Raw genomic sequence first — 23,136 nt, 5'->3', positions numbered from 1 at the left:
CTCTAGGTTCATGAATGCAATTAGTGTTCTCACATCGGTTGCTGGACCTTTGAAAGCATGGAGAGAATGGAGCGTGCTTAACATGAGCGAGCGCATGACTGTAAGCCTTGTGCCTTTCCTTCCCCAATCACTCTGAGACTAACAGCCTGTAGCTTAGCAAGCAGGAGAAGCCCGATCTTGTTGAGCATCTCATTAATTACACGCCAAAGAATCCCGAAGGTGACGAGCTTCTATATGGAGAGTCGCGTCTAATTATCAGTGCTGGCAGTGAAACGACTGCCACAGCCCTGACATTCATACTCATGCAGCTTGCCACGCATCCTGCTATCATGCGTGCAGTGCGTCAAGAATACCGTGATAGGGAGGCTACATATCACTGTCAGCGACCACTTTCTCTACTCGACGCCGTAATTTCTGAATCATTACGTATGTGGCCATCACTGTTTTTCTTAGGCCAGCGCGTAACCCCGACCGACGGCTTGCAAATAGGTTCCCAATTCATCCCTGGCAACACAATCGTTCAGATACAGCCGTTCGTGATGAATCGGGATCCCCGGAACTTTTCGTGCCCGGATGAATTCATACCTGAGCGGTGGACGACACGCCCCGAATTAGTGATAAACAAAGAAGCCTTTATTCCCTTCAGCACGGGGCCGTATGATTGCGTTGGTAAAAGGCTGGCATACATGGAGATGAGGAGCGTTATTGCCAAAGTGGTAGGCGAGTTTGATGTATGTCTTCCGGAGGGGTTTAAGGAAGAGGTATACTGGGGTGGGGTTAGGGATCACATCACTGCAGCCGCGCCGCCGAACCAGGAAGTGATGTTCTGTAAACCGAGCACCCTGGGTTCGGCCGCCCTCTGAGTACTCCCCACGTTGTCACGACGTTATACGCACGGCACGCAGAGTCTTCCATGACTTCAAAAGCTTCATAAAGGGTCTAGAGGGGTATGATACAAATATTAGTTGCAAAAGGAGTCGACCCCAGCCACATGTCTCGCTCAGTCAAGTCGCACGCGATTGAAATGACCATTACGCTGGGTACGATCCAGCGGCGCAATCCGCCTTGCATCCGAGGTGAAGCTCGTCGGCCTTCTCGCTAACGTCCCAGTCTTTGCTCCAAACAGTCTGATCGCCCTTGCCATCGTGGAAATCACAGCGGCGACGTATATAACCGTGATCAACCTTGACCGTCTGACTGCTCCAGATTGCATGGCATGCGGTGTCCTGCCATACACAGGTGCTCTTGGTGGTGACCGACTCACACTTAGACTCCCCATAGCTATTCGTAATACTGGACGAGACCGAAAAGATGTCCTTGAGGATGCCGACCTCGGCTCCGACTTCGATAGAAATGCTCCAATCGTTGCACGTCTCTACGCCTTGATCGATTCCTGCTTCACACTGGGATGTTGTCCCGCAGTCAATGGAACCCTCGCGCTTCCAGTCCGTTTGCTTGTAGGAGGACGATACGTAGAAAAGGTCGGTCCAGCATTTGTCGCCACCCAGGCCGCCATATCTGAACTCATCGTCTGAGCGGACATAAGAACCAGAGTCGTCCGGGTAACTGCTCCATTGCCCTGTGTAGTCGCCGTATGTGTCCGTGGGACCACGCTTTTTGATGGTTCTTAGATTGCGTTTGGCCGCTGGAGTGGCCTCGCCTTGGTCGGTCGTCCCAGGTAGGACGATAAGATCACGCCGTGAGAGTTCTTGCGGGGCAGTGTTGACTGCAGGTGCGGCGGCGGCGGTCGAAGCCAGAGCAACAACAACTGCAACGGTCTGGACTGTGATCTGCATCTTGACTATGCAATTTGCTTCAGGATTAGGTTTGTATTGATGAATCAAACGAAAGACTTTTGCGAAGATTAGAAGCTATGTTGAAAGAAGTGAGAATGATGTGCTTCTGCTGTGTAAGAAAGCAAGTATTAGGGTGTGTTGTCCCCTTTATGTACTCTAGCACCATAACTTGCAATTGATCTTAGAAACTTATCTGCAACGCTAACTCTAATATTGGAGCATCTCGTAACATCTGCTCTCATGTTCCACCTAGTATGCGCTGTTGTCTACCCAACTCCGTAGCTTTCAAAGCTTCTCAGGTCGACTTGAGCCTCAATCTCCGATATAACAGCATTGCATCTGCACATCACCCTTGGCATGCTCAATAAGCCACACCATTGACGTAATTTTGGATAGAACAGATGTGAATACGAGGTGGCGACCAATCAAAGTACTAAGCACGCATGGCGGCGGTTACAACAAGCGAGTCCGGTTCGCTTGGCCTTGTACTATGTAGGGCACGGTACTTGGGTTGAGTATTGGAGAACACTTCTATTGCGACGTGCTAATTCTAGTTGTAGATTTGCCATGGGTCCTTGAGCTTCGTACGGCGGACATCCTTGTGCTCACTGATTTCGAAGACCAGAGGGTTGCGAACCACGAGGATCTGGGACTACTACATCGACAATGCGTGGTCACGTAAGCACTTCCGAAAGACAAAGTTAGCATCACAGAAAGAGGGTGAAATTGGTGAAAGGAAAGGTCCCAGTAATACTTTTGTTTTCATTCAAGGACGTTTTGGGTGTGCTTTCGTGGCGCATCCCCTACAATGATCCCTTCTTCGAATTCTAGACAAATTGTCTAACTCCTAGACTACGGTCGTCCAACACGAGCCAATACACCTTAGTAGTCCTCAATTCGGGGTTCCTGCACGAGGGAAATCCGAGTAAGGTCTAGCGCAGAGCAATTCGGGAAAACTCCGTGATCTGCCAGCGTTATAATCCCAGTAGCCCACTTGGTACAACACTAGGAGAATCGCTTGAATTCGCCACGAAAACATGAAAGAACGTAGGCACAAAGTCCGAAATAACGATAAATTATCAATCATGAACTCTTCAAGAGGCTCATTGAGATTCTGGGATGTGTTGTAGATTGTTTGGACGTGACTAGAGAACTGGATTCCCACTATGGGAAAAATTTCGGACACAACGAGGTTATTCGTCGTGTGCCCATATATGATATATCATTCAGTTGTCTGGATAACGCATGGCAGTCACGAGGGTGGGATCGAAAATCTAATCCTGGTCAGCTGGATAAAATCTTACGGACATGGCGTCTTAGAGCTATCCGGCAGGCATCCTGACTTAGTAGATGTAAGCTACCTTAGTGATAGATCTGCGCGCAGATCAGAATAGAGGCTGAGCTGTGCTGAAGGCACACTTCTATAGTCGTTTGAAACTTGTATACCAACTGAGTACCCTTAGTATACTTATCTTGATGGTTTAGCGCATTCTTTTCGTAGACTTGATTAGATTTCACTATTTGCGATGAGAGGAATTTTATTATATATGGCTTTAATGACGAAAACAAGGTACATAGAGCTATGGGAAGGTGAGGGGGAACTCTTAAAGAGCACTAATATCCAGTTCAGCTACATACCAATCGCGTGCGCGACAGGAACGAACGATACATAACGCAAAAAAAACAACTGAATTTGATATATACCCTCTAAAGTTTATTTATGGTAATGGGAAGCTTGGAATTCTTTACGCGATCGTCCGAAATTAGTATTTGCGCAGGAAACCACTCCTCCAGTGACCTTAAATCTTCCACACTTTTCCCATCCTCGCCGCGTATCAGAATAGCCAACGCCTTTCCACACAGCCATGCATGGACCATACCCTCTCCCGAGTACCCCACAGCCGCCCACTCACAGCCTCCAACTTTGCTGGTACACGCAGACTCCCGATGCGTGAGGCTCGCGGGCAGCTTGCCGACCCAAGGGAACCCATCGGCGCTGAAGCCCATGATGCCAGTCCACATATACTTGACGCTGTTACCTTGCGTGGGGCCCCAGTTCCCGTGGCCAAAGACTGCGCTCAGCGCGCCCGAAAGATGTACGTCGATATCCGCGCTCAACGCAGAGTCGTCTGCTACTCCGATTTCTGCGAGACCCTGCCTGCTCGCGGGCGCAATGCCGCCGCCTAGCATCATCTCGCCGTGCGAGGCAGGCGGCGCCACAGGAAGCTGGGTGAGGTAGTCGAACTTGTCGCCGTAGTTGATGAGCCAGGAGTGCTTAGTGCCCTGGAAGCCGAAGGTTTGACCGGGTGCTTGCGCGCTCATTTGGCCTCGCAGCGGGAATACCCGACCACGGAAGCCGGGTACTAGATGTCCTACGTACCCATTTGTTGCGTGGACAATGTGTTTCGCACGGAGGGGGCCTCGGTTTGTCTGCAGTACGTGCGGGTACGCTGCGTCTGTGTTGCTGTCGATGCTGATGGTTTGCACACTGGTGCCGGTTTCTAGTCGGAAGTGCTTTGGATATTTCGTGCAGATGTCGGAGAGGATGGCAGTTGTGAACTTGTAAGGCCAAAGGGCGCCTGCGGGCCCAGTGATGGCGCCTGTAGCGTACGCTAGCCCGAATTCCTTCTTCGCAGCTTCAGCTTCATACGCCTTGAAAGACTTTGTTTCCTCGGGAAGATCTTTTTTCATCTCTTTCAGGCTGGCGCAGGCGTCATGGAACTCATGCTCATCGTGGTACACACTGACAAATTGCACGGCCCTGGCTTGCGACGCTTCCGCGACACCGAGACGATCTGCAAGATCGAGAAGCGTCTGCACATGTGCAAATCGAAATTTCAGTAGTTTTACAGCGGCTCCCTTGCCAAGCAGGCCTTTCATGGCGGAGTACTCTTCGCCAGTGGGCAGGATGTGGCCGCCATTGCGACCTGTCGCTCCGCTACTCGTACTTCTCGCTTCCAGCATAACGATGGAGAAGTCTGGCACCTCGCCATGGCTCTGACGGGAATGCAGATCCAGAAGATGGTATAGAATTGAGACTGCCGTGATTCCAGAGCCGATAATGGCAATGTCTGCCTTTTCTGGCAGAGTTGACGACTGCGCCTTGTCGATTGTGGGATGCGGGTCTTTCAACCAGAATGATTTTGACGTGTTGACCGCGCTCGGAATGCCTGGATCACTATGGATGCGGTTGAGCACCGCTTGTTGTGCGGGTATGATTGAGGAAGGGGATAAGAGAATGTCAATAACGGGAGTCGCCATTGTAGAGATGCAGAGCTCTACTCGGTGAGGATTTCTAGCAATGTTTGTAAGGAACGCAGGGCAAGCGTTCAATTAGCAGCCCTCTAGTAATATTATGATTCTATGTTTCCACTTCCTCGTGCTACCGGGTTGACATGCCGGGGCCGACTAGAAAGGTACCATAGAAGAGTAGGCCAAGCGCGCCGAATCCGTACAATGGACGCGCCGCTAGCAAACTTCTAGATACACTTACGCGCATAGATACCACTCTAGATGCGATAGACTACACGCAAAGTTACATAAAAGGTCGCAATCACTGCAACCCGGACCTATACTAACAGTATTTCGGACCAATTCCTATGGCATCTCCCGGCAACGACCTGTTCCCCGCCTTCACGGCCATGCGCCAGCCCCAATTCCGCTTCCTCTATCGCATGCAATGTCAAGTCGCAAAAGAAGAATTCGACGTCGGCGCTCCACACAAAACAGGCTGGATCCGCAGCATTGTTAACATCCTGTCAGGCCAAATCCGCGGGCCAAATATCGAGGCTGAAATCCTACCGGGCGGCGCTGATTGGGCCCAGGTGGTCGAGGGTACACATGTAGGCCGCTCCAGCGCAGATTCCCGCCTTCCTTTTTCTAAAGACAAACTGTACAGTCCATGAAACTTGATGCCCGCTACGTTGCCAAGACTAATGACGGCCACTATCTTTACATCGAAAGTGCGGGATTGTACCGCCCCGGCCCCGGCACGGCGTACGCTCAGTCGGATCAGACTCAAGCTCCGCCACGTACAGTGACACAGGACGATGTAGAGTTTTTCACACGTGTGCGCATTGAGGCTGGTCAAGGCCCTTACAATTGGCTCAATGGGCTTGTCTCCTTTGGGGTGTTGGTCTGCGAGGGCGAGACGATCGTGCTGGATGCGTATCACTTGACGAATTTTGCTGATAAGAGCCCGGAGGATGTTGTGGCAAAAGCCTCTCGATAAGGTCTTTACCATTATCCTGATTGTATGAATGAGCAATGATGTCTTTCCTCCGAATAGGCTGAGTGCTGTACACATTAGAAGTCACAATTGACCTATCTGATACCATGAAACACGCACTATCATGCATGATGGTCTTTGGTCTACTTAAGCCTTAGCCTTCGATACTCCCGTCCTCATCCTCTTGTTTACGATATCATCTACACCCCGTAATAACTTCAGCCACGTATGTCCGTCCCCAAGGCTCAAGATTGCTTTGAATCGCGAATAGCGCCTAATTTGTTCGTCTTCTTCCTCTGTTTGAACTCCAAAGTTGCTGTTTTGGCCCCAGACCATCCAGTCTGTGGCGCCAGTTGGCCAGGGCGATTCTCCGTTTGCGAATTTGATCCATGCTTCCGCAAAGGCATATGCCATTACTTTCTCCGCGGAATCCAGCTGGTTGTTGAGATTGAGAAAGAGGTATAATAGTTCGTGGGCATGGTAAGCCGTGTTTTTCAAATAGTTGTCAAGGCGTGAGCGTTGATCGAAGTGGTACTTGAACAGCTGGCCTTGCTCCTGAAGAACTTTGGAAGAGGCAGCAGTGGCGTAATTTGGAATCTTGAAGACGAGATCGCCAGCCAAATGCTCTAAGCGAGATACGAGAGTATCATCAGAAAGATTGGGAAAGATGTCGTAAAGCGTGAGAACGTGCTCAGCCTGCTCTGCGCTTTCCAGGTGTTGAGCCAAAGTAGAGCAAATGAAACTATAGTCATCGTCAAGGATGCTCTCATGGAAAATGATGCCCTCATGATACGTGTCGCCGAGCATGTAGCCGCGAAGCCAGGTGGGTGCGCCATGCAGGACTCTTGGGTCGACCGCGTGGAACCAGCCATCATAACAAGGGTTGCCGGTACCTGATCCCAGTGGCAAACCGAAAATAGCCGCACTGGCATCCGCGACATCCTGCTCGGAAACTCCGCGAAGGGACTCGAGGGCATTTACTTGCGTAGAATCTATTCCAAAATGGGCACATGTTGCTTGGAATTGTTTCTCGTGCTCTTCGAGCGTCCACGCCGGGATGGAACACGCCAGACCGGACATGCAGATAGCGCGGTGGAAGACAGGAGGCCGAGCAGACAGTAGTTGATGGCTGACAGAAATACCACCGGCGGATTCTCCTACGGCCGTCACATTGTCTGGATCACCCCCGAAAAACGAAATGTATCGTTGGATCCAGTCAAAGGCTACCTGCTGGTCCGTAAGACCAAAATTGCCGCAGCCCGCGTAACCGTCGGCTGCGAGCTCGTCTTTGATGCACTTGCTAGCAAGAAAGCCCCCCAGACCGACGCGGTAGTTGATGGTGACGGCGACCATGGGCTTTCCGAGAGCCATGCTGTGGGTGACGAGGTTGACGCAGTCAAAAATGGGAAGATGAGAGCCCCCGAAGAGAAGAGAGCCGCCGTGGATGTAGACAAAAACAGGAAGGGGCTTGTCCGTCGTTGGAGGTGCAGTGATGTTCAGGACAAGGGCGTGTCTTTCATCAGTGAGGGGCCAGGTATGATGGGCGGCTGCCGGGACAGGAACCATAGGATCAGGGTCGCTCGGGTCCATGTCAAAGGATGGGTTGGGGCATGATGGCCTGGCCAGCGTGGTCAGAAACTTCGGCAGTTGTGTGCGTGTGGGTTGGACATGATTACCCGTATTGAGTCGCGTCTAAGACGCCCGGCTCCCACGTCGTCTTCAGGCATGAACGAGTCCAGCGTTTGGACAAGGTGGCATACGGGATGCCTCGAAATTGACGGACACGGTTGGGATATTGGCGACCCTGGACGCGGCCGAGGCCCGTGATGTCGGCGGTGCAGTAGCCGTTGGGGTTTTGGAAAGACATTGGGCGGCGACGCTGTCGCGGCGCAGACGGGTGTTGCTGGTACTTAGCATGGCGGCGTGTATGCGATGACGGAGCATGGTGACGGCTGGAGATGAAGCCTTGACCAAAACGACGACCGATTGTGGCAGGTCGACGCACTGGAGGCGGCTGCAAGCCAGGGTCCATAGCGCGAGATAAGCGGCACCGTTACCCCGCATAAGATACGCGGGCGGGACCTGCGTCTGGGGTTAGGCGCGTCGAGCTGCTGCATTAAGAGCGCGATTCCGCTCAACACCATACACGTCCATCTCCATGGAGCTCGATGGCCTCCCCTGAGGCCCCCGCGACTCGCTCTCGCGGCGCCTGCGCGACCTGCAAGCGCATCAGGCGCAAGTGCGATGAGGCCCGGCCGGCCTGCGGGCGATGCGTGACGCGCGGCGTGCCCTGCGCAGGCTACACGACAACACTGCAGTGGGATGTAGGCGTTGCTTCGCGCGGCCGCTTCCGTCATGCAACCGCCCTCGCAGCGCCCGCCGTGCGTGTCCAGCCCAAGGGCCGCCAGCGCGATGTTGCCCAGCAGCTGCTTGCACAGTGTCAGCACCCCTCAACTGCCGTCCGAGCCCTTTCGTCTCTCGCTCACCCTGCTTCGCAGTCCTGGCATCTGGCCACCGCTTTCTGTTTAGTACCAAGCTCGACGAAGCTCCGCTTGCGCCTTTCGTCGCAGATCTTTCGCGCCTGTCGCGCGCCTTCTATCATCTGTGTGTTGCCTGCCAGGCTATGCTCGACGACCTGGGTAGCGTCTTCCACCATTTCTACGACATCGGGCTGACAGCTTTCCGCGCCGAGCTGGCAGAGAGTGCAGGTAGCTTCAATGAAGGCACGCTCGCTGCAGGGCTTCTGCTCTGTACTGTCGGCATCGTACAAGGCACCCCGTGGACCATTCACATCGACCACTTAGACGATCTGTTTATTGCCCCTCAGGAGACTATTGGCTTTCGCAATCTGTCCGCCTACACCTCTCATGCCATCGAGGTGGCCGGTGTCATGGACCTTCCCACCTATCAATTGGGCCGGCCTTTGCCATGTCGGCATATCTGGCGAAGGTTCAGAGCCTATCAGGCCAACACAAACAGCCTCAAACCTGGAGTCGAGCCCGTGTCTGGGCTCCCACGATCTCTTCTCGACTGTTTCGCTCGCATTGAGGACCCAGATAGCATCGATAGCTTCTGGCTCTGGCCCGGGGAACTGGGAGAGTCTGCGCAGTGCCTACTGTGGGAAGCCTATCGATTGGCTGGCGTGCTCGTGGCCCTTCGTCTCCATCGGACACTCAACCCCACAACTGCTCCCGTGACTAAGTTGTGGAGTGTACCGGATCGCACGATTCTTGTGAATCGACTGATTGCAAACATTGACTCTGTGCAGCGGAGCGTGTCCACTCCTGCAGAAAGCCAACTGCTCGTTACGAATGCCCTTGTATACCCAGTGTTTGTTGCAGGCATGCACGTAACGTACATGCACAGGTGGCCCAACTGGAAACAGGTTGTCCTGGATTTCTTCACTATCTCCATGGCGAACGACAAAATCAATAACACAAAACACGTCTTGGAGATCCTTCAAGATGCCTGGGCACATGATAATCATGATTTTGACTTTGATGATGCCGCAAAACGCAAGGGCCTCGAGATAGCTTTACTCTAGTATTCCTACCTATCATCTTCATTTTCGGAGCATCAGCCAAATCGTAACAGCTTCTGTTTTCTCTGACTCGCTAATCGCGAGTTCTGTCTGCTTGACCACAGAGAAGCCGAACCTCTCGTAGAACTTGATATTGCTCTCATCTGTACATTCCAAGAAAACTGGCATCGACCCAATGTCCGATAGAATATGTCTCATCATTCTTCCTCCCAGACCTTGACCTTGATGATCAGGTCTTACCGCCACGACCTCAATATAGTGCGCCGGGCCTCCTACTTCGATAAGGGATCTTCCTGCCGCATGATTGTCTAGCATCATCGTCACTCGCTACCATGTAAAGGTTAGGTCGGGCTATTATATCGACTATCTCACATACCTGCATATCTGAAGCCCCATCAAGGGCAGGTCGAAAGAAGTCCAGCAATGATAACCACAAACGTAATATTGGTCGTTGAAAGCTGCAAAACCTTGGCTCTGGTGGGTGGACAATTGCGACCGCCGCGTAGGTTGTATTTCGATGTGTTGATATGTGTTCAGCGTTTCGTGTTTGAATGTCTCCTTCGTGCATTGCATTGGCTCCAATCTGCGGTGTTGCAACTATCGCGTATACCGTCGATTCGGCAACAGCCCTGAGGACTCGTCTTTGCTGCCACCTAACGGACGGCGTGTCAAGATCTGCCCATGATGGGCCGGCTGGACGAAGCCAAGAGATAAGGGGATCAGAAGCAAATGCAAGGCTTATCGTTTCCGCCACAGACGAAACTGCCTTAGAATCTGGACAGGTTAGAGGTTGTGTCTCGCGCATCGTTCCGTGCTGTGTTGGCTTACCCCAGCAAATCTTCAGCGCCATCTTCCAACGTTCATCAAAAAGACTATTTGACTTCAAAAGAGAGTGTGGGTAACTTAGAAACAAGGAGTGTCGGATCTCAATTGATAAATTCGTCGGTAGACTTGCACCCGATGTTTTGGTCACAGCTTTGACCCTGCTCCAGGCTATCCCAATCGAGCAGGCCGACGCACCCCTAGACCCCTCACACTAGCCCATACGCACTTGTACGATAAGACTTGTATGAATATAGAAGATTGTACGTCGCCGTCCCAGTCCTTGACACAGCATACTGCCTTTCCTTCTGTGGGGTTCTCGCCATAGCCATTTTATGTGGCATTAAAATCTAACATTTCTCTCCCATCATCAATATCGTTGTCCAACATGAGCCATCACATCGAAGCGCGGCTCGATGAACATGGCAATCGTCTGCCTCCTGGAACTTTCCTACTCATCAAACGTATGGAACACAGTCATACTGAGTCGTTGAGGCATTAGAGCTGACGAAGCGATACCAGCCGGAGAGGTTTCCCAGCGAAACCAAAAAATCATACTCGAGCCACAACCAGACTCCAATCCCAATAACCCCTTGGTACGCGTTTGTGGATCTCGGCCCTGGTGGTGCGAGCAAACTGACAAGCATTCATCAGAACTGGACTCCATGGCGTAAAGCGTACAATTATGGGCTTGTTCTGGCGAACACGGTCATTATTTTCACCACGTACGCTTCTTTGTGGTCCCTTCTGCGCGCACATGCTTACCCAGTGGAAGGCTATCGACCCAGATCAACTTTTGGCAGCTGATGGGTCCTGACATGAATGTGACCCTTGCAGAACTCAACAATGCGGTCTCAGTCAATTTCGTGGGACTGGCCTTGGGCTGCGTCTTCTGCATTCCCTTCACTAAAAAGTACGGGAGCAGGTCCACCTATGTGCTTTCCACAGCCGTCATGGCTATCTCGTCGTGGTGGTCGGCAAAGATGAACACAGCGGCTGAACTCTATCTCACCAATCTCATTTCCGGCTTAGCGGGGGCAACCAACGAGACTATAGCTCTGATGACAGTACGTGTGCCTGCGTCACTGGGATTGTAAATCACTAATTTAAAGCCAGGTTGCTGACCTATTTTTTGTTCACCAACGCGGAACCATGAACGCCTTCTACCTTACAGCCGTAATGATTGGAGTAAGTGTTGGCACGCATTATCATTTTTTATACGGTAGCTGACATTCATTGACAGTCGTTTCTCACAGTGATACCTGCTGGCGTACAGGCAGTCAACCAGGGATGGCGAGTGTCATATCTGACTCTTGCCGCTTTCAACACCCTACTGTTCGTTCTATTTCTAGTCTCTTACGAAGAAACCAAGTATACGGCTTGTGTCGAGGGGCTGTCACGCCAAACCTCTACGAACAACGACGATGTCGTACCACACCCAAAGCAGGATCTTGATAAAGTCGCCACCAATGAGGCCGCCATGGAACTGGCCACCGAAGTAACCACTTCAGAACCGCTACTCTTCACTGCTGGGGAGAAGTACGTCGACAGAACCATCCCCATGCGCTCCAAACGCCAGCGTCTTCAATGGATTACCCCCACCGACGAGTCCCTCTGGAGACTCTTCTACACACCGGCCCTCGTTCTCATAATGCTTCCGCACGTCATCTTTACGGGCTTCCAGTGGGCACAAGGAGTCGTCTGGCTCACTCTTCTCGCCACCATCATCTCCATCGTCTTCTCGGCCCCTCCTTACAATATGAATGCTGCCGGGCTTGGCTACCTGGGCATCGGCCCCATGATTGGCAACCTTATCGGCTCCATCTACAGCGGCGTGTTGGGCGATCGTGCCGTCGTCTGGCTCGCAAAGCGCAACAAGGGCTATTTCGAGCCCGAGTTCCGCTTGTACACGCTCATTCCGTCCATTATCGCGCAGGCTGTTGGCCTTGTCCTCTTCGGTTACTTTATACAACGGGTATGTAACCTCGAGCCATGCTCTCAATCTCGTGAGTGCTAAGTAGTGTCCAGGGCGCCCACTGGGTCTACCCCTCTATCGGCGGTCTTCTCTTTGGCTTCGGCCTCGGGTCTATTAGCGACGCTTCGCTGACTATGGTCATCGACTGCTATATCGAGGTACTGCATTCGCTCTCCCTTAGACCACACATACTGACATGACACACCTAGCTGACCGGCCCATCCTTCGTCGCGATAACCTTCATTCGGAACGCCGTCAGCATCGCACTACCGTTCAGCGTCACGCCGTGGATGACTGCGATGAATCTACAAAACATGTTCATCCTTAGTGGGGTTATTTCATTCGTCGTCAGTAGCACAGCAGGCTTGTTGGTTGTATTTGGGGAGAGAATCCGCATGAGGCTTGCGCCGCGGTATTATACATTGGTTGAGCGCCAAGCTCGACTGTAGTAGATACAAAAGGAGACCAGCTCAACATACATTATCTCTGGTGTAGGCAGTCTATCATACAAAACGGTTCTTGTGGTAAAAGTGCATGAGTAGATACAAGACCAGCTTGCGTCGCTCCCGAACCTCACGCCCGCATGAGGTTCTCCATCCAGTGCTCGATGAGTGGTTGCGTCAAGCCAGTCCAGAGGCCGTCGTCCACGTCCATGTTGAGTGGAAGGTTTTCTTGATGCTTCTTCGCGGAGATCGTGGACTTCTTGATGTTGGACCATCGGCTCGATGCCGTCAGCGTCGTACGATTTGCGCTTCTTTCCTTGAGCTGAAGGTAGCCGAAGGGGGTCTGGTCCCAAAACCCGGATGCGGATGTGGTGTGGATGGAAATTTCCAAGCGCGATCAGCGCTTTCTCGCACTCCTTTGTGTATTCACGCTCAGTCATGAGCGAGGGGCGCAGGCGGGCCTGACCGAAGAAAGTGGTTTGGATTGTGGTATGCATCTTGGGTAACTTGATTTTTGATGTAGAAGTGAAGCTTGGAGCAATAAGCTGGGAAAGGTTTTGAGAGTAGGAAAGGATGAAACTGTCTGGAAGTAGAAGAAAAGCAGAATTCGCAGTATTTGTAGGCTGCGCGCAATCATGGCTTCACGTTAGTCACTTTGGAGAATTCGAGGAACAATAAGAAGAGCGTATTGTGTTATGAAGGTGAATAAGGCGGGAAAGCGGGAGGCTGGGTGTGAGCGATAGAAGTGAGTGAAGCCGGGAACGTAATTAGAGAACAGGTGAACATAGTGAGCGACATAAAAAACCGAACATGAATAGTGCCAGACTCTCAGCTCCCTATGTCGGGACATTAGATAGTCGGCTGCAGGCTGAGTAGCTATAGTATAGCCTAGGGTAACTCATCCTACAATACGTGTTCAAAGTTATAACCTGATGTGATATGGCCGTATCCCACGGTAGCGTAAGAGCTGGTTCAAATGTTATTGTATTTCCAATCCTAGCATAAGACAGAATACTCGACTTCCATCCAGAACCATATCATCTCCACGGCGTTGCCATTCATCGCGTTCGACCAGACCAAGATACCAGATAATTTAATAAGAACGTGGGTATAACCTCCGAACGAAAGATAGATATCCCTACTAACTCCTGCGTTTCTCACGAGACTAGATGTACTCGTCCCGCATGATCTCACAATATCTCGAATTGACCATGAAAGCCCTACACGGGTTGAGGAACGTATTACAACGGATTAGTATAGGGACGGAAAGGAAAGGCAGCGAGCCAAGAAGATCAGACTTAAAAGGCATCATCTTTGACCAGCGAATTTGTTTCGTAAGAATTCCCGTTACCTCCAGTGGCAGGGGATTGAACACGCTGTTGGGCGACTGGGGCATTGTCTTGTGCTTGCGCTTGAGCTTTTGCTGCTTCATTGGCGGCCGCAATGGCGGCGGAGACATCGTTGTCGAATTTTGATGGAGTCGAGGCAGATATCGCATTGCCGCTGCTCGCTGGACGAGCATCGGCACCCTCACGCTCGCCCACCGCGGCCGCGGCGAGATGTTGAAGACCAGCCAGATGTTGGGAAGGGCTTGTCTGTTCGGGAGCGCTGTGTGAGGGATTGGGGCCCTTCTTTTGATGCAAGAGGTCCCGTATTGCCGCATCCCAACCAAGATTGTCGCTGCTCGCGTTGATAATGTGTTCGTTTGCTAGTCCGTCGGCCATTTCTTTCATAGCGGCATGGGCCTCAATTTGGGTTTCCAATCGATCCGAGAGATCGCCGAGAGTGGTGGCGACCAAACTGGCGAAGATGTGGTGGAGCGGTGTGACTCGCGGATTCGCAAGGTTTCGAAGAAGGTCCTTCGTGAGAGAAAACAACTCTACAGAAGAACTGTAGTTGGATAATCGTGTAACAAACACACGGAGATACTGATAAGCTAGGTATGGGGAGGCATTGCTAGGGAGGTTGCTGATTTCGATTGACTCTCGGAAGCGCGAGAGTTGGCCATTCAAATACTTGGTTGCAGGTGATGTTACACTTAGCGCTGCGAACGCAAATGGTGAGGCAGGGTCGAGCTCAGGAACATTGCCAGCCCTTGAGATAGAAGCCACTTGACCGGCGATATCTGCTGCGCCTACACGGTGAGGTTAGCATAAACCTAGAAACATGATTAAAGACGCATGAAATACGCGTGCCGTTCAGACTGGCGGTCTGACACCATGGTGACTGAGCAGGAAAGCATGTCTACTTACGAACAAGATGATAAGCCTCCTCGCCGAGCAGCTTGTGATCCTCTCGGGATGGCGAGCCTTCATGTATAGGTAGCATGAGATTCTTGGACCTGCTGGAAGCGTGAAATCTATCCAATGTAAAAGCCACCCAAAACGTTTGGCGAGCGGCTTGGTATAGCTCTAGATCTTGCTCGCGGAGGGATGCGAGGGTTTTTGCGTCATCGAGTCCGATCTCAGTAACAACGCCAGCGATTCTGCCGAGCAGTTCGGCAGAATTACCGACAGTTCCTGGTTTGGGACGATCTGAAGCGATGAAAAGTAAGACGAGGGACTGGCAGTACACCAGGTTATTGAAGAATTGGCGAGCGTGGTCTGAATCGTCCAGAGTATACTTCGCTGCATCCACAACGTCGAAGCAATGGTGCAGCATTTCATTGACGCTGGTTTCGGAGGGTGGCAACGATCTTGGTGCGGACGAGCGGATGCTGCACTCTAGTGCCAGGAAGAGTGCTTCTCTCAATTTGGATGGACAGTGCGTAAGGCGGTTCAATGCGGATGATTCCGAGGAGAGAAGAGGCAAAGTCGAATGCATGGTATTGTAGTATCTGTTGAACAGTCAGTAAAGGTCAGACTAGCTATCACGCTGAGAATATTGCGTTACCCGACGAGTAACTGGCAAATCAACAAGACTCAGACTTACGCTTTGATGATGGCCTCATTGGACCCCGTGATGAGGCTCCCAACTAATGTCCACTCTGTAAAGGAAACGCGTCGATTGTTGTTGTTACTGTCGTTGGCGCCGTTCAAGGGTTGTTCTTCACGAGTCAGTAAAGGGAGGGCTGAGGGATCTTCGGTGATGTATGTACCGCGGTCTTGTCCAGACCAGCTTGGACGGCTATACGGTTCTCCGAAGTTCTCAGACATTGAGTAGGTGCGTTTTCTTGAAAATTGGGATGGAGCATCCAAGCCCTGGTCGATAGGGACAAAGTCATAATTTGCAGGTTGGGCTTGCGGCTGCTGGATTTGATTTTCGAGCGAATTCAACCGATCAGCTAGCTCCTTGATATAGCTTCGCGACGTGTCAGTTGTGTATACTTGGATCTTGCCCTTCTGCTCGATCGGAACAACTCGACGGAACGGAGCGGATTAACACTCACCCTTTGCTCGGCCCGCGCTTCATCGGCTGTCTACTAAACTGACACCGCGCGCCAGTGCGCTTACAACTCGAACATGATTCCGGACCGTTTTCGCTGGTCGCATCGCATCGAATCTACGCCGGGTCAGATGCGCGACCGTGGGCGACACAGACAGCACACGTACCTTCTTGCGCCGGCACTCGTCGCACGCCCGCGAGACTTTTGAGCGCTTTCGCGTTGCGCCGTCGTGATCGACAAACGCGTTGTGGTCGTCGATGCCCATGACCGACTGCGCAGACTGCGCCATGTGTTGCGGCGAGTGTACCGGGCGCGGCGGCGTCTGGAAGTGGTGGTGCATCGCGTTCGTGGCGCCCATCTGCTGCAAGTGGGGAGCCTGGTGCATCATGTCGTTGCCCTGATGCATCTGCAGCTGTTCGCGCAATTGGAGCTCGGGATCGGTGGGTATGTGCTGCGGTTGCTGCTGCTGAGGTGGCGTGCCTCCATTCTGGTTCACGAACATGTTGGAGCTTCCGCCCTGCTTCTCCTCCGCGTCGCCGTACGGAGCCGTCGAGGCCATTGTGGGAGGAGTCGCGCGGTCGGCAGTGGGCGATGCGAAGCTGCGCGGCCTTCACTCGAGCGGCAGCGGGGGAGCTGGAGACGGCGCGACGCGGGTGGTGTTGCGAACGAGGACGTGCAGCAGAGGCCGAGGGTTTTGAGCCGCTTTACGTTCTTCGGCACTAGCGTCGCAGGCACAGGAAGAACATCCAGAAGCAGTGGGCAAGCGGGCGACAGCATGGTCATTGCTACGAGCCGTGAAAGCTTCCATACTGTTCCGTTAGGCTGGTTTGCATGCAGATCTGAGATTCATGAAGTTCCATGTGGTCGCAGTTCGGACAAACCTGAGCTTCCGAGAAGCCCCCAGTGCGCTTGCACCCTGCGGACGAGAAGATCAACACACCAGATGCACCCGCTCCGCAAGACAGACGCCGGCTGTGATGGATTGCCAGAAGGCGGTGGTGGATGCGTGCCTGGCGCCCACACACACGCTGCTGCTGCACCGACAATGCGCCTCTGTCCGCTCCTCGGTGGGTGAAGTGGTAATAACACACCGTGGCTTCTGGCGACTCTGAGAACATCTGCTCTGTAGCCAAAGTTCGCATGAGAGTGTTGGACGCGTTCGAAGCCTTATCCGCAGCTGCAATAATATGAGTATGGCATGCTCGGTCGAAGGGCGATGGGGCCGGTGCTGCTGCATCACACATGCTTCCGACGAGATCTGCCATCGCACTCGATTATTGGAAGAATGCAGTACGGGTTGCAGAGGCGAGTGCATGCCCAGCCGCCTCACATGTCGATATGTAGTCTACCAAAAGGGCCCTGGATGTTGAAGCTTTCACGAGTCGGCCATCCGATCATTCGTGCCACTGTTGGCGTTCTCCCACCAGAGTCCAGCCTACCCCACGGAAACATGCAGCAGATGCCAAACGCAACGCCCGGCCGTCTCGAATGCCACGACAACGAAGCCGCCCCGAGACTGCGAAGAAGCACCGTGGCATGCTCAACTGGGCGCGAGCGCCGCGGCAGGTGACTGAGCGGGCGTTTCGAGCTGGAAGCTGCACACAGTGGCACTTGTCGATCAAAATCACAACTGCAAATGTCCGATGCGGCAGCTGCTCGAGCAGGCCCGACTGCGATGCGATTGCGCAAGCAGCAGACAGCTGGCAATGTACCTGAAAGTGAGGGTCGTGCTCAGGCGGCTCATGTCCCGCTGGGCACTATAGCTGCACACAATACGATCATCGACTTGGCAACGGGCCAGGGCCGTCGGCAGCCAGAGTGAGACGAGGCGACAGCGAGTTGCGCCGTAACAAGTCGCGGAGAGACGCACCGCGTGCCTGGAGGGCAGAGGGCGATGTGGCGGCCAGCGCCAGCGCCAGTCGTCGTCGCCGTGGCATCGCATCGCATCGGCGTCGGCAGGCGACCAGCGCGAGGGCAGCGCAGCGGTGAAGGCGCCCGCACCAGGGCGACCGTCGAGTCCCACGCCGGCTTCGTGCGCAGCTAGCCAAAACAGCCCGCAGATGCAGCAGCAGGGTTCGATGCTCATCATCGTAGAGCAAAAGCATCGGTGGGCCCGTGCGCATGCGAGAGCGAGTCTTCTTCCCCCATGCAGCATCGCTCCAGCGCAACGAGCGGGTCGTCGCGTAAGTGTCTACTTAGGCCTTTCCTCGCCGCACTCGATCCTGTTCTCCAGACACTTCCCCAACGTTAACCACACAAATCTGCCGTTTTGGCCTCCCCACGCCCAGAAAGAACTCGCGTTTTACGGCCAGCGCCTCACGGCTCTGTGCTCGGTCTCTTCTTCCTCTAACTCTCGCCCCCAACCTCTCCACTCCACCCTCGTCGGCGTCTTTGCGGTGTTCACGGTGTCGTCCAACCAGCCCACCATTTCTACCATTGGGAGATACCCCTTCGAAATACTGTATTGCTATATTCTTTCTGCGCTTTCTTCTGTTTCCTTCTTCGCACGGCTTCCCGCAGCTTGCTGTAGGCTGCCGTCTGCCTACCTTCTCTTGTGCGGCTCCATTTGCAGTAGTTCGCGCCACCACACCGCTCGGCTGTCCCCAGCCTGGTGCGACGACCGCAATCGGCCGTAGTTTCTCAAAGGCATGCCGATCATTGATGGTGAGAAGTATGCTTGCCAGTCCTGCATCAAGGGCCACCGCGTGAGCGGCTGCAACCACACTGGTACGTTGCCCAACAAGTCCCAACCCTACGCACATGTGCTAAGGCCTCGCACAGATCGCGAATTACACCACATCAACCCCAAGGGTCGCCCAGTCAAGCAATGCGAGCACTGTCGTGGCGCCCGCAAGTCCAAATCCCACCACGCCAAATGTGAATGCGGCGACCGCAAAGACAAGCACAAAGACAAGGGCGATTCGAAGGGTGAGCAGCCAGTTGACGAGGGCACCGGCGAGATTTCTAATCCTGCCACAGTCCACGACAACCACTGCGGCTGCCACTCTGGAGCTAAATGCATATGCGGCATCAAGAAAGAGCCGGCTGACCTGAGACTCGACACCAGCAAGCAGACCCTGCACGATGTGCGAGCGAGGCCCAAGGTCACCGCAACCCACTCCGAGAGCAACCTGACTGTTTTTGCGAACGGCCATCACCGACCATGCCACCGCAATAACAACACGGCCCATATCTCAGGAGCGCCTTATAAGATTCCGCGCCCACATACCCTCCATGGCTCGGCCTTCGAGCAGTACATGAAGACGTCATCTTATAGCCAGCCAGAAGCTCCTGCTCAGCGTTCTGCGGACACTTTCTCACTATCAAATCGCGACTTCTATACCATGTTGGGCGCCGCTCCACAAATCGACGCTCTGCCGTTGACACCCATCAGTGGCAGTCTCGACACAAGCAATTATCAGGAGTCCATTTTTGCCAACCGAAGCGCAGCTTTCCCACAAGAGAATTGTTCTCCGACAGAGACGCACTTGACGGATGCAATCGGGGCACCGCAATGGCCTTGGTCGAACAGCCTTGCTTCTGTCACTCCTAACTTCGGCTACGGAAGCCTATCGACCTCACCTTCGCAAGACTGTCTCTCTAATCTCGATACCGAGTGGCCCATTCCCTCTGCTGGCTTGACTCATCCTACGTGGTCCGCTGGAGACCTACCTTTGGATACTAGCAACCTTGCCGACTCTGTAGTGCAACCCATCTCTCACAGCGGTGAATCCAAGCACAGCGCCCCTGAGCTTTCAACCTCATCATCCCCATCCGAGATTGGAGAGCAGAGCTTGTTCTCTGATATTGGACCTGCCTCCGCTGTAAGTGAGACGCTGTTCTGGGAAGACAAGATGCCCGTCTATCGTCCGACGCTGCCCAACGAGGTTCGCCCGCCGACCTCAGCTCCTCAGTACTCTGCTTCCGAAACTCAAGGACTAGAGCTCGATTTGTCAAAAGCTTTAAGCTCTGTAGCGCCCATGCCAACATCCACCGTTGGCGACGTGTATGCTGAGACACCAGCCATTGCTATGCCCAATCCCATTGATGAAGTCGCCTCTAATGACCCTTGGGCGTTCGATCAAACCAACTTGGCCTTTACTGGGTTCGATACCTTTGACATACCTTCTACATTTCCAAACTGGATCTAGTCTTCCCAAGACTGGCACCAAAGCATGTATTTTCACGACGCCATGACTCATGACGCCTTGTGGCACCTTCCACGTATTGGAGTCAATCCTTAATTTAGTTCAAGTTGTCTGCCAGCGCCAGCGGGCGACATACCACTTCCGACCGTTGGTCGCCTGTGTATAGTTCAAACCAGCCTGAACGTTTCTCTACCCGCGTTCAAGGCTTTGTTTCATAGATACTCGCGTTGGCTATGGGTGGTTTAGCGAGCGAGCGTTTCGTACATAACGTTTCTTCAAGATTGGGCGGTTGTTTGGTATGCATGGTGGGGGTGCTCAAAAATCCTAGACTGGGCATCGGCGTTTGTCCCTCGAATAGACCACATCGGTTTTTGTCATACCGTCTTCTGTCGTGCCTTGACTTGCACAGTATTGATGCTTCACCCCATGGAGAGCACCGCATCTCGGGAGTTTTCGTTGACGCTATTGACGCCGGGGTTTCGCCCACAGCTGCAGGGCTGACGCGAAGTCACCGGCCGAGCGATGGTCACCCGCACATGGCCAACGCAAGCGCAGGCAGAGATTTCGCGAACCCTGATTGACTGCGATCGGCCGAGGGTCCTTCGCCGGCCTTGAACCGCTGCATCATGGTCATCGGAAGGCTGGCACTGGCTAGAAACCTCTGTCCGTTGCTTTTTGAGGCGACGCCCGCTCGCCAGCTACGGCAGATGCGCGGACGTGACGATTGCAGACTTTATTCCCAAGCCGTACGCAATGAGAGAGTCTGGGCACCATTGCGACTTGCTCTACCGTCACTCCCAGCATGGCTGTCAGAAAAGCCCATTCGGAAGGCATCTGACCTTGCGTCTACAGCTTCAGTGTCTGCACTTTACCGCTTTCCACATCCTCAATTCCCATCACCATTCCTCCATCGCCTCTGCAGCGAGGCACAGCCTTTCTCAATTGCTGGAGCCGATGCATCACCCAATCAGAAGCGTGCTATTCTGCCCAGTCCGCAGAGTGGAGATGCTTGGATGCGGTATGGGCAGCGCGCAGCATCTCCAATGGCGAAAATCTCTCACTCGCATAAGGCTCTAACGACGGATGCTACGCCCCATGCGAGCGCGATACGCTCGTGTATTTCGTCACGCAGGACCGCAGATATCACGAGGAGGAATAAGTAGCTTCGTCAGGTTGTGCTGGCTGCGACGTGAGAATTAAGCTACCGCCCACGCCGCCGTAGCCTTTGCTCAAGGTCGAAAGGGTCTGAATGAGCCACAGAGCCGATGTCATCGCAGCTCGGATTGGTGGTAATACTGCGAGCTTAAGCCACTGCGAAGCTACGGCAGGGCTTCCTCCGTATCGTCTGAATGGTTGCATGTGGGATTCGTATCGGTGATTTCGTAACAGAATAGTCCCGTCGTATCTAGCACGCATAGAGGCTGCTTGAAGCAATCCGGTATTTCTATTCGAAGATGTTGTGAACATTGTGCATGAGTGCAGGGGCGTGTGGGTTTCTCCACGCTGTGCATCCCACATTTGCCCACCTCCAGTGTCACCCCACAGGGCTAACCCCAACAACAACACCGAACCGTGCACTGGGAGCAGGGCAGTGAAGGCCTCGTCACCATTGCCACTACCAGGATTCGACCATGAACGCTAAATGATCACCAGCCTTGGAATGGTATCTGGCTATGGTTATCATGAACGAACGCGGACCGTGAGAGTGCGCAGAGTTGGGCGAGGCGGACTTTTGCCTGCCTGATGTCGCACGGCAGTCGTTCACCGGCCTATGTCCAACCTTCCGGTCCTCGCTTCGAATACCACTTCGAGAGATGCTGTCGATGCTCCTGTTTTGAAGCTTGTAACTGTTGCATAGTTCTGTACCTTTCGCCACAATCACCATCGCAAGGCTGTCTCTTCGGAGCCATTGTTCCGTTCATTGGCCGAGAGGCTGCTGAGTGAGACAGATGCGAGCGCACCCCGTGGACTCCACCGGTGAAATAAGCGATGGCCACTTCTGTTCCGAATCCTACGAACGGTCTTCTAGAAGGCGACGAAGCTTCTGTTGCAGATTTACTGCAGCCTCCATGATTGCGGCGCACCCGTATCTCAGACTGGCTGGCGAGTCCACCAACGCATGGGAGGCGCCGCAGCGTGCAGGCCATCGACGATCGCTGGGGTTGATGAGGTTTGCTCATGAAAGCTCACTTTACTATCAAGGATAGATATCAGATCAGCTTGACAGAACGATTGATGCGGACCAACTAGCAAATCCTTCGTTCAGCCTATCAGTCTAACGTATTGTATGGCGGCGTACATTCTGGATACTATTGCATATGTAAAGATATACGCGGACAAGGCTAATAAGAACGTCTACGCCAATCTCGAGAATCCCACACCGGGCATCTGCAAACGAGACCCTGGATGTCTTCGCATACACGGCCGCCTACCCGCATCCCCGTCAACGCACAGATCTCAGGGCAGCAAATGACAGTACATGAAGTGTCCAACACCGCTAATGCAGCTGTATCCTACTTGCTGGGTCATAATCTCAAGACCTTTTATCATCAAGAGCCATGGTGGAAGCATGTCACTCGTATCGTCGTGGTGATCCAGATTATCCAACACTGCCGCCTATATATGTGTTGAATTAGGACTTACGGTTGGGTCGAGATATGGTGGTGATCGAAGCTCTGCCCTTGGATTGCATGGGACACAACCTGACGATTAGCAGGATCGGAACATATATGACAGAGTCCGGAGAGCATCTGGATACGAAAGGCAAGCTGACGGGTTGGTAAACGGTGCTCAGTGGC

The 23,136-nt window shown here is 53.2% G+C and overlaps 9 protein-coding genes across 9 annotated transcripts; 5 read left to right on the top strand and 4 right to left on the bottom strand.

Moving 5' to 3' along the window:
* Positions 1-10: 10 nt before the first annotated feature.
* Positions 11-863, top strand: N0V89_000406 (uncharacterized protein; the record flags this gene model as incomplete). Its single annotated transcript, XM_056209230.1, has 3 exons — positions 11-100; positions 153-219; positions 454-863. 3 exons carry the CDS (start codon positions 11-13, stop codon positions 861-863), a joined length of 567 nt encoding a protein of 188 aa, XP_056076052.1.
* Positions 864-1,031: 168 nt separating this feature from the next.
* On the bottom strand, positions 1,032-1,796 carry N0V89_000405 (uncharacterized protein; the record flags this gene model as incomplete). Its single annotated transcript, XM_056209229.1, has 1 exon — positions 1,032-1,796. One exon carries the CDS (start codon positions 1,794-1,796, stop codon positions 1,032-1,034), a length of 765 nt encoding a protein of 254 aa, XP_056076051.1.
* A 1,707-nt stretch (positions 1,797-3,503) lies between these two features.
* N0V89_000404 (uncharacterized protein) lies at positions 3,504-5,057 on the bottom strand (the record flags this gene model as incomplete). Its single annotated transcript, XM_056209228.1, has 1 exon — positions 3,504-5,057. The coding sequence occupies one exon, from the start codon at positions 5,055-5,057 to the stop codon at positions 3,504-3,506; it is 1,554 nt and encodes a 517-aa protein (XP_056076050.1).
* A 380-nt stretch (positions 5,058-5,437) lies between these two features.
* Positions 5,438-6,027, top strand: N0V89_000403 (uncharacterized protein; the record flags this gene model as incomplete). The annotated part of the gene is made up of 2 exons (XM_056209227.1): positions 5,438-5,638; positions 5,695-6,027. The coding sequence occupies 2 exons, from the start codon at positions 5,438-5,440 to the stop codon at positions 6,025-6,027; spliced, it is 534 nt and encodes a 177-aa protein (XP_056076049.1).
* A 144-nt stretch (positions 6,028-6,171) lies between these two features.
* Positions 6,172-7,891, bottom strand: N0V89_000402 (uncharacterized protein; the record flags this gene model as incomplete). The annotated part of the gene is made up of 2 exons (XM_056209226.1): positions 6,172-7,642; positions 7,701-7,891. The coding sequence occupies 2 exons, from the start codon at positions 7,889-7,891 to the stop codon at positions 6,172-6,174; spliced, it is 1,662 nt and encodes a 553-aa protein (XP_056076048.1).
* A 756-nt stretch (positions 7,892-8,647) lies between these two features.
* Positions 8,648-9,568, top strand: N0V89_000401 (uncharacterized protein; the record flags this gene model as incomplete). Its single annotated transcript, XM_056209225.1, has 1 exon — positions 8,648-9,568. One exon carries the CDS (start codon positions 8,648-8,650, stop codon positions 9,566-9,568), a length of 921 nt encoding a protein of 306 aa, XP_056076047.1.
* A 1,971-nt stretch (positions 9,569-11,539) lies between these two features.
* On the top strand, positions 11,540-12,811 carry N0V89_000400 (uncharacterized protein; the record flags this gene model as incomplete). Its single annotated transcript, XM_056209224.1, has 4 exons — positions 11,540-11,575; positions 11,631-12,362; positions 12,416-12,520; positions 12,572-12,811. The coding sequence occupies 4 exons, from the start codon at positions 11,540-11,542 to the stop codon at positions 12,809-12,811; spliced, it is 1,113 nt and encodes a 370-aa protein (XP_056076046.1).
* Positions 12,812-14,103: 1,292 nt separating this feature from the next.
* On the bottom strand, positions 14,104-16,749 carry N0V89_000399 (uncharacterized protein; the record flags this gene model as incomplete). Its single annotated transcript, XM_056209223.1, has 5 exons — positions 14,104-14,939; positions 15,058-15,500; positions 15,737-16,105; positions 16,194-16,306; positions 16,357-16,749. The coding sequence occupies 5 exons, from the start codon at positions 16,747-16,749 to the stop codon at positions 14,104-14,106; spliced, it is 2,154 nt and encodes a 717-aa protein (XP_056076045.1).
* Positions 16,750-18,838: 2,089 nt separating this feature from the next.
* On the top strand, positions 18,839-20,341 carry HAA1 (transcriptional activator haa1; the record flags this gene model as incomplete). The annotated part of the gene is made up of 2 exons (XM_056209222.1): positions 18,839-18,917; positions 18,972-20,341. The coding sequence occupies 2 exons, from the start codon at positions 18,839-18,841 to the stop codon at positions 20,339-20,341; spliced, it is 1,449 nt and encodes a 482-aa protein (XP_056076044.1).
* Positions 20,342-23,136: the final 2,795 nt, after the last annotated feature.

Source organism: Didymosphaeria variabile (genome assembly GCF_027946475.1).
Source record: "Didymosphaeria variabile strain IMI 356815 chromosome Unknown scaffold_1, whole genome shotgun sequence".
In the NCBI taxonomy this organism is placed as follows: Eukaryota; Fungi; Ascomycota; class Dothideomycetes; order Pleosporales; family Didymosphaeriaceae; genus Didymosphaeria; species Didymosphaeria variabile.
The sequence above is the reverse complement of the archived record's forward strand: the minus strand, read 5'-3'. Positions and strand labels throughout refer to the sequence as shown.